Source organism: Amblyomma mixtum, chromosome 2 (genome assembly GCF_055824585.1).
Source record: "Amblyomma mixtum isolate Tamu chromosome 2, ASM5582458v1, whole genome shotgun sequence".
Taxonomy (NCBI): Eukaryota; Metazoa; Arthropoda; class Arachnida; order Ixodida; family Ixodidae; genus Amblyomma; species Amblyomma mixtum.
In genome coordinates, this window is record NC_143013.1 from 127,718,267 (window position 1) to 127,731,674 (window position 13,408).

A 13,408-nucleotide genomic window follows, 5' to 3' on the forward strand; every position below is an offset into this window, starting at 1 on the left:
TGACGAGCGCCTCTTCATCAAAATTCTTACTAACACTGTACTGTGCCCGGCGGTGCTTAAACATTTCAATACATCATTTGATGGCGCGTGCCAGTTCTGTGGGGAGGTGGCTGACACCTTCCACATGGTTTGGGCGTGTCAGTCAAACCCATCTATCCCCCCCAACCCCAACCCCACCAGAGAGGACTGGGAGGCGGCCCTGCTCGGCTGTCAGGACCTAAAGACCCAAAAGGCCTTGGTTCACCGGACGCGGGCGGCGTTGCTTGCCAATGGGGCCCCGGAATAGGGGCTCCACCTAGTATTGTTAGGGGAAAGGGCCAATAGGGCCTACCTCAATCACCTCTCTGTAAATATTTATTGTATTATAAATGTTTTTCACCACCACCACCACCGCCTGCGCACAGTCCGACAACGTGACTGACCGCCTTATCACCTCCATCACCTACCACCTCCCCTCCCCAAGCATTTGGCATTACCGCTTTCCTTCTTTCTGCCTTCTGCTCCCCTCCACGCGTACTTGAAGACTATAGCTACTGCTCACAGTCACCTCAGGAAATGTAGCGGAGGCGGCTCTGAGAAGTTGGTTTTTGAAATTAAAGTTTTTTGTTCGAGATGTGCGTGAGTGACACAGGCAAGTTGTCATGTTTAGCTTTCAGAATATCTCCTGTAAGCAAGCAGTTAACAGTTAACGGAAAAATTCTCTCTGCCTGCGTGACGCCCTTTCTTTTAGAGATTTTATTACTTAGTTATCGGTTTAATTTCACAAATTGCTAATGTCTGATTTGCTATGAATCAACATTATGTAAGTGTCATTCTCAGACTGCGGTACTATCACAGCCGGAGGAGGTAACATGGTCATGGGCTGCTTGTGACTACGGCATTTTCAGACGAGCAATCCTGGTGCTTTGAAACCAGCTACCGGCAATGATTTACAGAAATTATTACAAGTGGTCTCGGCGCATGACTATGAGTTTATCGACATCACGAAAGAGAAATGATTTCAAGTGCTTAGGACTGCCAGTACTCGTTTTATTCAGAAATGTCGGCCCTAAAATTATAACAAAAGAAGTGGCCACCGAGCCAAACATTTCCTAGGATTATGCTGAAAATGAAGAGGTCTCATCAGATATTTCATAGCTTCAGCACTCCAACATCCAAGAAGCGCAGAATTTTAGTTTTAACGTTGCATTCAAAACAGCAGGTACGAAAAGAATGGCCATCTTCCGTGAAACCGTTCCTTTAACGGTGCACACCACCACGTGGCCACCTGCAAGCAAAATATCGCTGATCTGTTTTTAGTGACCATTTTTTTTCTATTAGTGCGCTTAATAAATAAATAGAGTTATCCCTCTCTGTAGTGGTAACTTCAACGAAAATCAACCCTCCATTCGCATCTCCAGTTATGTGCTTTTAGCTTTTCTCACTAAATGGCTATGCAGTGTTTTCGCATTTGTAGGAAGAACCAGTAACTAGGCTGGACTAAATATTTGGGGGGAAGTGTTGGTGTTCGGTTTCAAGCTTTTGTTTCATAGAATAAAAAGAAAACCTGAGCTCTGCATGACCTGGATCCGTCTTGGCGTCACAAGCTGACGAGGCGAGGCTAAAGCTCTAGCCGCTATTAATGGGGATCTGGCGCCGACATGGCAGCCAGACGCTTACATCTTGTTCTTCTTCAGATGCTGCAAATGATGGCGATTTTCGATCCTGCCGCGATGACGACGTGCCTTCCAATGAATGGAGCCGCTTCTACCGAGCAAGTCTGTCCTGCTGACCTGGCTTTTTTGAGTGACGCTTCGCCTTTGGACCTCACAGCGCTACCGGCGCTCGAACGCTTCATCGACTGGCAACCCTGGAATCTTCAGCACAAGCATGACCTACATAAGCAGCTGTTGTACCCAGCCACACCGGGATCTGGCGCCGACATGGCAGCCAGACGCTTACATCTTGTTCTTCTTCAGGTTTGTTACTCTTACCTTTCTGTTAATGGCAAACCATTTAGGAAGTCGACGCCAGATCCCAACTTTGCTGTGTGCATGTTTTTACGCCTTCTGTACGATGTGTCCGCGAGCTGTTCAGGATACATAGGTTTGTTTAAAAGAAAGCTTTTGCTTGCGGGAGACGTAGAGCAAAACCCTGGGCCTCTGTCTGCTGAGCAGGAAAAGCAGATGTTCGATACTGTCTTGACAATACCAGTGATAAAACAGCAACAGACCGAAATATTGGACGAACTACGTTCCATTCGGCTTGAGCAAAAGAATCTCGAAGAAAAACTAACAAAACTCGCAGAAAAAGTCAAGAGCGTTGAGGATAATGTGTCACTGGTGCTCCCGCTAAAGCCTGAAGTAGAAAGATTATCTCAAAGTTCCCAGAAACTTGCTGTTGCGTGCACGGCCCTCCAGTCATCGCACGATGACCTGGAGAACCAGTCACGAAGAAATAACTTAATATTCTACGGCATCCATGACAAAGAAACCGAATCGTGGGAACAGTCTGAGACTAAAATTATCTCTTTTTGCGCTGAAAAGTTAAAGCTTTCCGTTGACGCCGCTGCTATTGAAAGAGCGCACAGACTAGGAAGATATGCGCCTGACAAGCACAGACCCCTGATCGTTAAATTCTTGTCCTTTAAAGAGAAGAATCGTGTTCTTTCAAATGCTGCCAAGCTAAAAGATACTGACTGGGCGATAAGCGAGGACTATTCGGCCAAAGTACGGCAACAAAGAAAAAAGCTCTTGCAGTTTGCTAAGGCACGCGGCGGAAAGTTGAAACTGCGGTTTAATAAGCTAAACCTGGACAACAAAACCTATATGTACAACATTGAAACAGACGATATCACTTGCGTAAACCAATAGCCATCACCGAGGCTTTTAGCTAGCCCACAAACTGCTATTAAAAATGAACTTGTCTGTATTGTTGTTAATTGTCGCAGTCTAAAAAACAAAACTGACCAGTTCTCCTCACTCTTACAAATGACAAACGCACATGTGGTGATTGTAACCGAGTCATGGCTGGACAGCAACATAAGCGATGGTGAAATATTTCCTCCATCCTATACCACGTATAGGAAGGATCGCAATGTACGCGGTGGTGGTGTGTTCATCCTCGTTCATAGCAGTTTGAAAAGCGTGTCTGTTAACCTAGAAAACGATTCCTGTGAAGCTGTCTGGTGCAAGGTACAGCTGGGCGATGGTACTTCTTTCGCAATTGGCTCTTTTTATAGGACGCCCGGTTCAACCTGCGCACAGCCATTTTTTGAACTTAGCAACACATTATTAGCCTTAGACGCAACACATATTATCCTTGCCGGTGATTTTCATATGCCCTGCGTAGAATGGTCTTCTTTTAAACCAGTAATTCGCACTGCATCGCTCTTGTATACCGCTTTCCGTGAAGTAATTGGTGCTCACTCATTATTCCAGCTTGTTCAAACCCCTACCAGACTCGGCCTTACCAGTGCTAATGTATTAGACTTGTTTTTCTGCAATGACCCTAGCCTAGTCTCGTCTGTCATAACGCTGCCAGGCATAAGCGACCACGATGTAGTTTTAGCAAAAGTATCCTGTAATGCTATGAAGACCCACTACACCCAACCACGCAAAGTGTATTTTTATGAAAAAGGGGATTATGCTTCGCTATCACGGGAACTCGACGCATTTTTTCCTGAGTTTCTTTCACATCGGCCATCTCTGGATATCGATTCCTTCTGGAACTTGTTTAAAACTAAAATTTTGTCACTGACGCAGACTTTCATCCCATCCCGCTTGATTTCAGCCAAGCGTCGTGACGATATGCATTGGATGAATAGACAGTTGCGGGCAATGATCAACCGGCGGAAACGGCTGTATCGCAGATATTGTGATACGCCCGCAGTAACTTTGTACTCCGAGATGAAAAAGCAAACTAACAACTTATCGAAAGAAATCCGTAAAGCAAGAAGGGCATACTTCAGCACACTAGGCCAACAACTAAAGACAAACCAGAAGGCAATCTGGAAATATGTTAAAAATAAGAGAAACAGCAGGGTCTCTGCGCCTGATATACTAGACGAAACTGATTTTGGAAGGGATTCAAAAGGTAAAGCGAGAAGTTTCAATCTTTATTTCCAATCGGTGTTTTCCGATCCCATTAATATACATACTGATTTTCAATCTTCCAGCACCCTGACCAGAATGAATGATGTAGAAATTTCTGAACAAGGGATCATGCTTTTATTACAGAAAATTAAAGTTACATCAGCACCAGGGCCTGACAACATCTCCAATTACGTTTTGAAAAATTGTGCGGCTTCGGTTGCCCCGTATCTAGTTGCATTATTTCAGAAATCGTTAGAGAATTCTTCTTTACCCCTTGACTGGAGAAGTGCCAATGTCGTTCCGATTCATAAGTGTGGTGACAAAAATTAAACATGTAACTATAGGCCCATATCGCTGACGAGCGTGTCGTGCAAAACACTGGAACATGTCATTTATACTCAGTTAATTAGCCATCTACGAAACAATAGTTTTTTCTGTTCGACACAACATGGATTTAGGTCCGGCTTCTCATGTGAAACACAGCCCGTGGAATTCACACATGACATTTCTGTTTCCTTAAACTCTGCCGGTCAGGTAGATTGTATATTTTTAGATTTTCGAAAAGCGTTCGATTTAGTTGCTCACAACCTATTGCTACAGAAGCTTTCAGAATTAAATATTCCTACCTCACTCTTATCCTGGATTGAAGCGTATCTTGCGGAAAGGAAACAGTGCGTGGTTATCGACGGTGTCAGCTCGGAAAGTGTGGGTGTAACTTCAGGTGTTCCGCAGGGGTCGGTTTTGGGCCCTCTTCTTTTTCTCATTTTTATAAATGACCTCACTAGTAACATTTCAGGTATAATCAGACTTTATGCTGATGACTGTTGTATCTACCGCAACATTTCTTCTGAAGCAGATGCAATTTCACTACAGCATGACCTCAACTCTGTATTCTCTTGGTGCAACAACTGGAATATGGCGCTAAATATCTCCAAATGCAATCTGGTCCGGTTTACAAAAAAGAAACAATTCTTCCAAACAGACTATTTCCTTGGTAGCACTGAATTATCCACAGTTTCAACTTATAAGTACTTGGGAGTCTTTTTTTCTACTGACCTATCATGGAATACACACGTAAATTACATATCTGCTAAAGCCAGCCGCACATTAAACTTTCTCAGACGTAACTTTAAGGACGCTCCCCTTACGCTGAAGGAGACATTATACATGTCTACTGTACGTCCGACACTTGAATATGCTTGCGCGGTTTGGGACCCGCATACAAAACTGAATATTGAGGAGCTGGAGCGCGTCCAGAAACGGGCTGCTAGGTTTGTGTCTGCCGATTACAATTTCCAAAAAAGTTCTTCTGGTTTGCGCGAGAAGTTGGGATGGCCGTTACTTGAAAACAGGCGCAAATATTTGAGACTCTCTTTCTTTTATAATGTGCTTAATAATAAAACTGGAATTCCAAAAGAGAAATACATTGATGAACCCAGCTACATTTCCGCCCGCACTGACCACCCACTTAAGGTGCGCGAGTACAATAGCCGTATAAACGTATTCAAATATAGTTTTTTCCCACGAACAGTGCATGACTGGAACTGTCTCCCTTCTCGGGTCGCTACCGCTCCTCCTACATCGTTTCTGGCCGATTTGCAAAGCCACCTGTCAATATAAGTGCAATAATTCTTGTCCGAGTGTATCATGCTGCTTTTTTTGAAATTTTTACAAACTTGATTATTCCTAAAGCTTTATTCTTCAAGCAGTGCTGTATTTTAAAATGTATCTTTTTTTTGTGTGTGTGTGTGTGTGTATGTTTAGGGTATGTTAGCCTTTCTACAATGGTTTTCTGTATTTTCTCTGTAGACCGCATCATTTGCCTAATTTATTGTGTGCTAGATGTTTGTTCTTATTTATGATGTTTCCCCCCTACAATAATGCCCCAGTGAGGGCGCTGTAGGTACTGTGTATAAATAAATAAAATAAATAAATAAATGTTTCCAACAGGTACCTTATTTGAAGGGGTCAGTGTAGGGCGTAGCGCTCCACCTCTTCTATTAATACGGCTGATCGTAGGGGCGTTGTAATTTTGCATCAGTTGTAGTTCGGGGACTGCGTTTCGCTTGGACAGGTTAAGTTCGAGGGTATTGCCTGTGTGCGTAGAAGAGTACCCGCTGGACATATGCATATGGCTGCACTTCCCTTTCGAAGAATGGCAGCAAAGCTCATCAGCAACAAATACCGATCATCTAAGTAATCCTTACAACTCTTACTCCGTCGGAATATGACGCTCATAGAATTACGCGAGAAAGCTCACAAATTTTAATTCTCCTCACCCTTTGGCATCAACTGCGCTGGTAATGACCACAAATGGTTTCTGTATCATAATATTCCATAGCCGGTGCTGCTGTGACCTTTATGGAACAATGTGCTATTAAAAGGTGGAAAACAGAGCAAGGAAAGATAGATGGGAGGAAGAAGCACCGACAACCCTGAACAACTGATAGCTTTATTTTAAACGCTTGAAAACTGATAGAACGAAAGATGGCTCAAAAGACACACGGACGACACGCACAAATAATATTTTTTAAATTTCCAGTCCTTACTTTTGGAGACTATGCCAAGTATGCGTGTGTTGTTGTTTGTTTAAAACTTTGTGAAAATTTGAGTAAACTTCACTTTTAGGGTTCTGTGTTCCAAATATATATTGCATTTCTACCACTTGTAATAACAGCCAGCAACGTCCTTCTATCATGATTCATTCTATTGCAATATCGTGACGCTGCTTTTTTACACGCGGGTGATTTAAAAATAATGGCTGCTGGTATAGCATGGGAAAGCACAAAGTATTGAACGGAAGTAGAGTTTTTTCCGAGTGAACACCATCGCCATGTACCTCAAACCGCGACTGAGGTTTCCACTTACCCATGGATCCAGTTATGCGCGTCTTCAACGTTTTCATTTTAAATGTCAATATACCCAATTTACGCCGGCAGCCCATGCTCCAGACCGGCGTTTCTGCAGTAATTTTGTCAACGCCAACGAATATTGCTCTAGAGTCGTGTTTCTGCCGCAGTGTTGTCCACGTCAACGCTTGCAGCGCACATCACACTTTCACTACCGCCCCGTAGCTGAAAGTGCGAGTATTAGTTTCATATTAGTGTTGTTGAATGAATAAGACGATGTGCAATGCAACAAGTCGAGAGTGGGTGTCAGTTTAAACGGAGGGGTGTTCAGCGTTCTGCTTACGCGCAGTGGCCAGTGAAGCTGATCCGTAAGCGCCGCCGCGGGTTCGAATCTAGTCGCGCATGTCACTAGGCACAAACCCGCAAATATTGCAGATCCATACAATCGAGATCTTAACCGGTGTTTACCAACCAGATTATTTATTTCGCGCCCTAGGTTTCTCATCAGCCAGACTCCCGGCCTAGTTCTTGTTATTACACCTGCAATATTCTAAATAAAGAAAAATGGAACCACAGGCGAGTGCGCGTCTCTGCAAAAGCAGTGACAGTCACTTGCTGTGTTTTTTAGAGCTTTATCTATTTAATGAGCAGGCACAGGTGTTCTTACGTTCCACCGGAATAGACTGAATAAATAAATTTAGCGCAGTGAATTGATTGTGCATGCCTCTCAGGCAATCCGGCAGATAAGTGAAGCACAAAGCATGATTTTTTTGTTAAAACTGCCATTGGAAGTCCTCAGAGTGGAGAAAGTAGAACAAACGTCTCCTACTCAGGTGGATCATGCTGATGGGAATGGCACGGTTCAACTTAATTTGGGGGTAATGCAGCGCCCTATGGTAAGGAAAAACATAGGTGTAAATTTAATGAACGAAAATGCTGCAGTTTGGGTCAGCGAAAGAAAACGGGTTAATGACATTCTAGTCGAAATAAAAAAAATCGGCTTGGGCATGGTATGTAATGCGAATGGAAGTTAACGGATGGTCGTTGAGGGAAAAAGACTAGATACGAAGAGAAGGCAAGCGTAGCACGGGACGGCAGAAAGTTAGTCTGGTCGATGAGAGGATGAGATAAAGGATCCTCCTGGATTAAAAGGGCCGGAGATGGTGCAGGACAGTTAATTTGAGAGTTATGTAAGACAGCTTTGTCGTGCAGTGGACGTAGGTGGGCTGAGGCAGATGACAAAATCGCGTATGCACAGGAGTGAAAATATAGTGCCAGTTAGCAACAAACCACACACTGACAAGACAACCAGACACTGGCCGCGAATATCTTTGCAATAAACACTGAATACTTCAGGCACAAGTCATTCATGTCTACAGTGGACATTGGAAACAAGCCTCCTCTGCTTAGGTCGCCTTTCCAAAATGTACGTCATGCTTGTCCCAAAGGCCAGTTGAATAAATCTTTACTCGAGGTGCCCCAACCGCCGATTTTTCCTGTTTCAGAAACATAGGCGATGTCGGTAAAACCTGACCTTTCGCCGGTGGAACCCTGCCCAGACCAGAGGTATGTAGCATTCCAACCTTCAGGGTCGTACTGTGTCTTTCTTGCTGTCAAGCAGTCGAGGACATAATCATGATCAAGGTCCATTACGGCAACGGAGTCACCAAAGAAGGCAACAATCTGCGCATTGAGATCATCATTACGTTGTTACCACTGAACCTATTTTTAAGCTAAGAGAGAAAATTTGTATAAATTAGCTATATCTTTGTACTAAGATGGAGCTTCATTATGGAATCTTTGTAGTTCTTCTGTTTTCGCCAACTGCCTTTTCTTGTTTTGTTTGAGAAATATGAGAACTGGTTTGGCTTATTGGTTTATTATTGGGGTTTAGCGTCCCGAAGCAACTTAGGCTATGAGGGACGCCGTAGTGAAGGGCTCCGGAAATTTTGACCACCTGGCGTTCTTTAAAGTGCAACGACATGCACAGTACACGGGCCTCTAGAATTTCACCTTCATCGAAGTGCGGCCGTCGCGGCCGGGATCCAACCTGCGTCTTTCGGGTCAGCAGCCGAGCACCATAACCACTGAGCCACCACGGCGGGGCCAGATATGAGGATTGTACCATAGAGCACCCTGTAATTGTTTCTAACAGAGCATTCTAGCGCGCCTGCCAGATTAACATAGCTTTTACTCTACGAACTTTATTCGATGAGAACTCTCAATACAGCCCTGCAGTGTGCCATGCTGGCGTATGTGCCGTTCGGCCGTGCCTGGGCCAACCCTGGCTTGTAATCGCGGGCCTGAAATATTTCTAAACAATAAACTCCTTCTACTGCATTTTTCCTCACGCGGAATGAGAGGAAGCCCATTTGTAGATCGACTTTAATCAGCGTCAATCAGTGTGCTATGTCCCAGTAATTTCTGACGCGCACGCCTCGCCGCGTTGAACGACACAATAGAAGCTAAAAAGAAGTTGCGCAAAACCCAAAATCCGGCTGCACTACCGCGGCGTTAATGATAAAATTTTGCAACACGTGATGGATGGCTCATTTGCCAGAGTGCGTGCGCCTACTACAAGACACATCACCGCTTACTTGGCTGTTTCACATATCTTCAGCACATGGCGTCAGATCTGCCAGAAGGCTATCCGCATCTGCTCGCTTTTGCGGTACCGCTAACGAATGGACATTTGGAGTTTCACAGCAACAGCTGGATATAGCCCTTCCTTCGATTTCTCGATGGGCAGCCGTCCGTTTAAAGAAAAGCTTTAAATCTACATTCCCTGCCAAAACGCATGTCTAGGTTTCGTGAAACAGCACTGGGGAAGCCCTTAATGGTTTTGGGCATTCCGTGTATTCAGACACTAACTACGTTATAAACAGGTGCTTCTTTCACTTTTTGTATACACAGAAAAGCGGCTAGTGGGGACATGGTTCAACCTGGAAAATCGCCCGTTTCAAAACTCGGCAACAAGAACACCTAGGAAGAAGTTGTCACCAGTTTAGAAGACGGCTACCATGATTGAAAAACACCCTCTTGTTTTATTTTTAGTTTAGGCACCAATCATGTGTTAGAACTGGAAAACTTTCAGTGCAAAGCTTAGTTAAAGGTACGCCACTAATGCCCACTCCCGGGGCACTGCGAAGGGCAGTGATAAGTGTATGGTTCACTAACATGTCTCGCCTGTGAAGCAATTTTTCCGTGGTGACAACTCGCAGAATGTGCCAGAGGTTGCCTTCAAAAACTCTGTTCTATATCTGAACACAGTAACCGAAAGATTTGCATAAAAAATGAAGCAGCCCCGTCTGTGCATATTCTTCATTCGGGCTTAAGCGCATCGTGGCATTGCTCCCTCTTTCCTACGTAAAATTCGATCACAGTATGATGCCGCTGCGGTAAGTCAGTGATTACAGCGCTCGGCTGCTGACCCGAGAGGCGCAGGCTCGATCCCGGCCATGGCGGTGAATTTCCGAAAGAGGTTGTATTCTAGAAGCCCGTGTACTTCGAGATCCAAGTGCACGTTAAAGAGTCTCAGGTGCGTCTCAATTTCCGGAGCCCTTGACTGCGGCGTCCCTCATAGCCTGAGTAACTTTGGGACGCTAATCACTCTTAAACCAATCAATCACAGCATGATGATTGAAGCTTCCTTTCGCTTAGGCCATTGGCATTCAGCGACCTCCAACGTGCAGCCTTTAGAGATATAATGTGACCTGAAGTATCATAACGAACTGCTGGTATAGGGAAGTCGCGATATGCGCACCGAATTTGAATTCCGTCCGTTCACTTTAAGACGCGTATTCTTAGAATCTACTGAGCAAACCGCGCACTGCACAGGCTCTGAATACAGAAGTCCAGCTTTCGGGGACAACACTTTTAATTATAATGCAACTGAGCAATATTAAAAGCTGCTGTTATCTTGCTTGCTTGTTAGGACGAGCCTAGAAAACCAATTACCAGTGTTTTTGACAAAATTAAGCCACCTGTGAGGTATTGTATGATCCAGTTATGAGTTCATTGATAGGTTTGGTGTGATCTTTGCGTGCCTAGCTTAATTTTACATTTCTATTTTTTCCTATGCTCGGACCAAGTAAGCCTGCCTTGGGATACCAATGTGGTGCGTTTATAACAATAAACTACAGAAAGCTATAAAATGCGAGAGCAAGGACCTGCGGATATACTGGTTGCTTTTGTGCTGTCCTGAAATATGTGAAAACAGCTTTCCTTTGGCAATATGCACATGTCCACAATTTCCGAGCATGTTTCCTTAAGGATAGCTTAATGATAGCGAGTACAGGCCGCGCTTCTGTCGTGCGGGGAATATCGAAGACAGAGTGCACCTTATTTTGCAGTTGTCACGGTAAGATAAACATACAATATTTCGCGACGCATTCTTATTTGGTTCTTGAGCGTGCTTTTGGTTTTTGTTTTAGCCAACATACGGGTTTACATTTTTGTACCTACAGGGCTATAACTGCACAAAATCGGACCGCTGTGGTTGGGCTCACACGCCATAGCTGCAATCATTTTTAAAGCTCATCGCGGCGTTCACGCAGCGCCTCCTGTTAAGTCTGCCCTGATTTTTAAACAGACAAGCCGAAAAGCAAAAGCCGTTTTGAACCGAGGACCGTTGTGGCCGCTTATTGTTATCGCCGCAATCACGTTTCATTTTCTTTGTTAGGAAAAATTCTTGTCACTGTCTATTGCTGTCACTATGAAACAGAGTTGCGTATTTTAACAACGGCCTCACTGAGCTTATTCTATAAGAAGTATTCTAAAAATCTACTCCAAAAACACTGGCTAAATTCATAAATTCACTTAGGATACTACCAGGACCGTTTGGTTTCCCGAAAGAACTAGGGGTTAACAAGTTGGCTGCGCATGCTTAATTCAGCTTTAAAAATGCAATACCGAAAAAATTACCCACCTCTGCGATGTCAGCAACATCACGCTGCAAATTCTGTGGCCCTCTCCTCGTTTCTGCATCTACAAGAATTGCGCACAATATGGCTACAGCCACAGATATAGCTCGTAAGGCTTGCATCCCGCTCTGTTTTTCGAAGAAGGCATCAGGGGACAACTTTTCCCGGGCCCATTTATACCCGCACATGTGCGTTTCAGGGCAGCAAGAAATGACAAATTACTCGTGGAACTGACAGGGCTTTTAGACCAGTTGCATTAATGCTGCATTTATTTAAAAAAAATCAGAGATAGCCTATCTGGCCCGGAATAGAAGGTGAAACAGCAAATGGCAATGCAGGTGAGGCACAGCGCGTTCAAAATAAAAGTTGTTTTTACAATACTATAACTAGTTTCATACGAGGCAGCATCACTAGGCCATCTCTTTCATATTGACTCTTTCACCCTGCAGCCAGCCGGAAACCTTTCCGGTAAACATCCCTGCCTTTCCCCTCTCTCTGTATCTATCTATCTTCGACCCTGCAGCTTGTGGGCCCTGTACTTGTTCGCGCAGCTGCCAGAAGAATGTGCAGGATGGCTCGTGATATCCTGTGCCGAACCGCGAGCTGAGCCTCTGCCCAGCAACTACCTCAGTTGGCAGCGTCGCACTCTGCGCCATCTGGCATGACGTCAGGAGAGGAGCCGGTGAAACCGCGTTGCAACCAGATCAAAAGCACGACAGGACTAGTAGCGGACAGGGATCCTGCAGTTTATGGAGGGCACAGGCAAACTGGAGACTTATGGAATAATTTTTTTACCAGCCAAAGAAGACGCATACACAAGAGAGAACAACACAGGACTAGGGCTTTTACCAGCCCTTGTCCTGTGTGGTTCGGTTTTGTGTACGCGCCTGCGGCTATTAAAAATTAGTTAGCATGCCCTACCGTCAGGCTCACTATTCAGCCTTGCTGATGGAAGAGGCCGTAGTCTTTTTCAAGTGAACTGTTCTGGGCTTGGGATGCAGTGCATAGGGTCCTTTGGTTTCTGGTAAAACCTGGCTTCTCCCAATTGTTGCACCCTTAAAAGGTTCTTAAAGATCAGCTCAACTTCTGCATTCAGATGTCCCTGGAAGGAAGTGTAGTTTGCTGGTGCACAAAGGTCATGAACCAGTGGGGCGCAGTGGACGTCTCGTATTTCTTCTGTGGTATTTTTTAACAAATGCTGGTTAATTTAATTCCTGTGTAATGCTTGTTCGTCGAGTTTCATATAATTTTAGATTAAATTTGTAACTGGAGGTACTGACTGGTATTTCATTGCAGTAATTATACGTATAGTTATTCAGTCTTGCTTGAAGGTAGATGCGCAGTTTGTATGGGTTATTTGAAGTCAGAATGGTGGATGAGTTTTCTATGAGTATTCTTTAATGGAGTGAAGGCAACTGGAGGGACTGTTTGTTACTGTGTCACCCAGCCATTACTTCTCCCAAACGACCAGCAAGCCTCTGAGTACCTATGGCTAAATGCTCGGAGCTGTGGCTGCCCTCCGAGGCAGTCTGCATTAACCAGTGCTACCCCAGCGGCTTGGAGC

General features: G+C 44.6%; 1 protein-coding gene and 1 pseudogene across 1 annotated transcript; one reads left to right on the forward strand and one right to left on the reverse strand.

Annotated features, from left to right (window-relative positions):
• LOC149360836 (uncharacterized) overlaps nucleotides 1-11,966 on the reverse strand; it is a 40,135-nt pseudogene extending 28,169 nt beyond the window's left edge.
• LOC149360837 (uncharacterized) lies at nucleotides 1,718-2,860 on the forward strand. The gene has a single exon (XM_089569403.1). It carries the CDS (start codon nucleotides 1,731-1,733, stop codon nucleotides 2,850-2,852), a length of 1,122 nt encoding a protein of 373 aa, XP_089425529.1. The 5' UTR covers nucleotides 1,718-1,730; the 3' UTR covers nucleotides 2,853-2,860.
• Nucleotides 11,967-13,408: the final 1,442 nt, after the last annotated feature.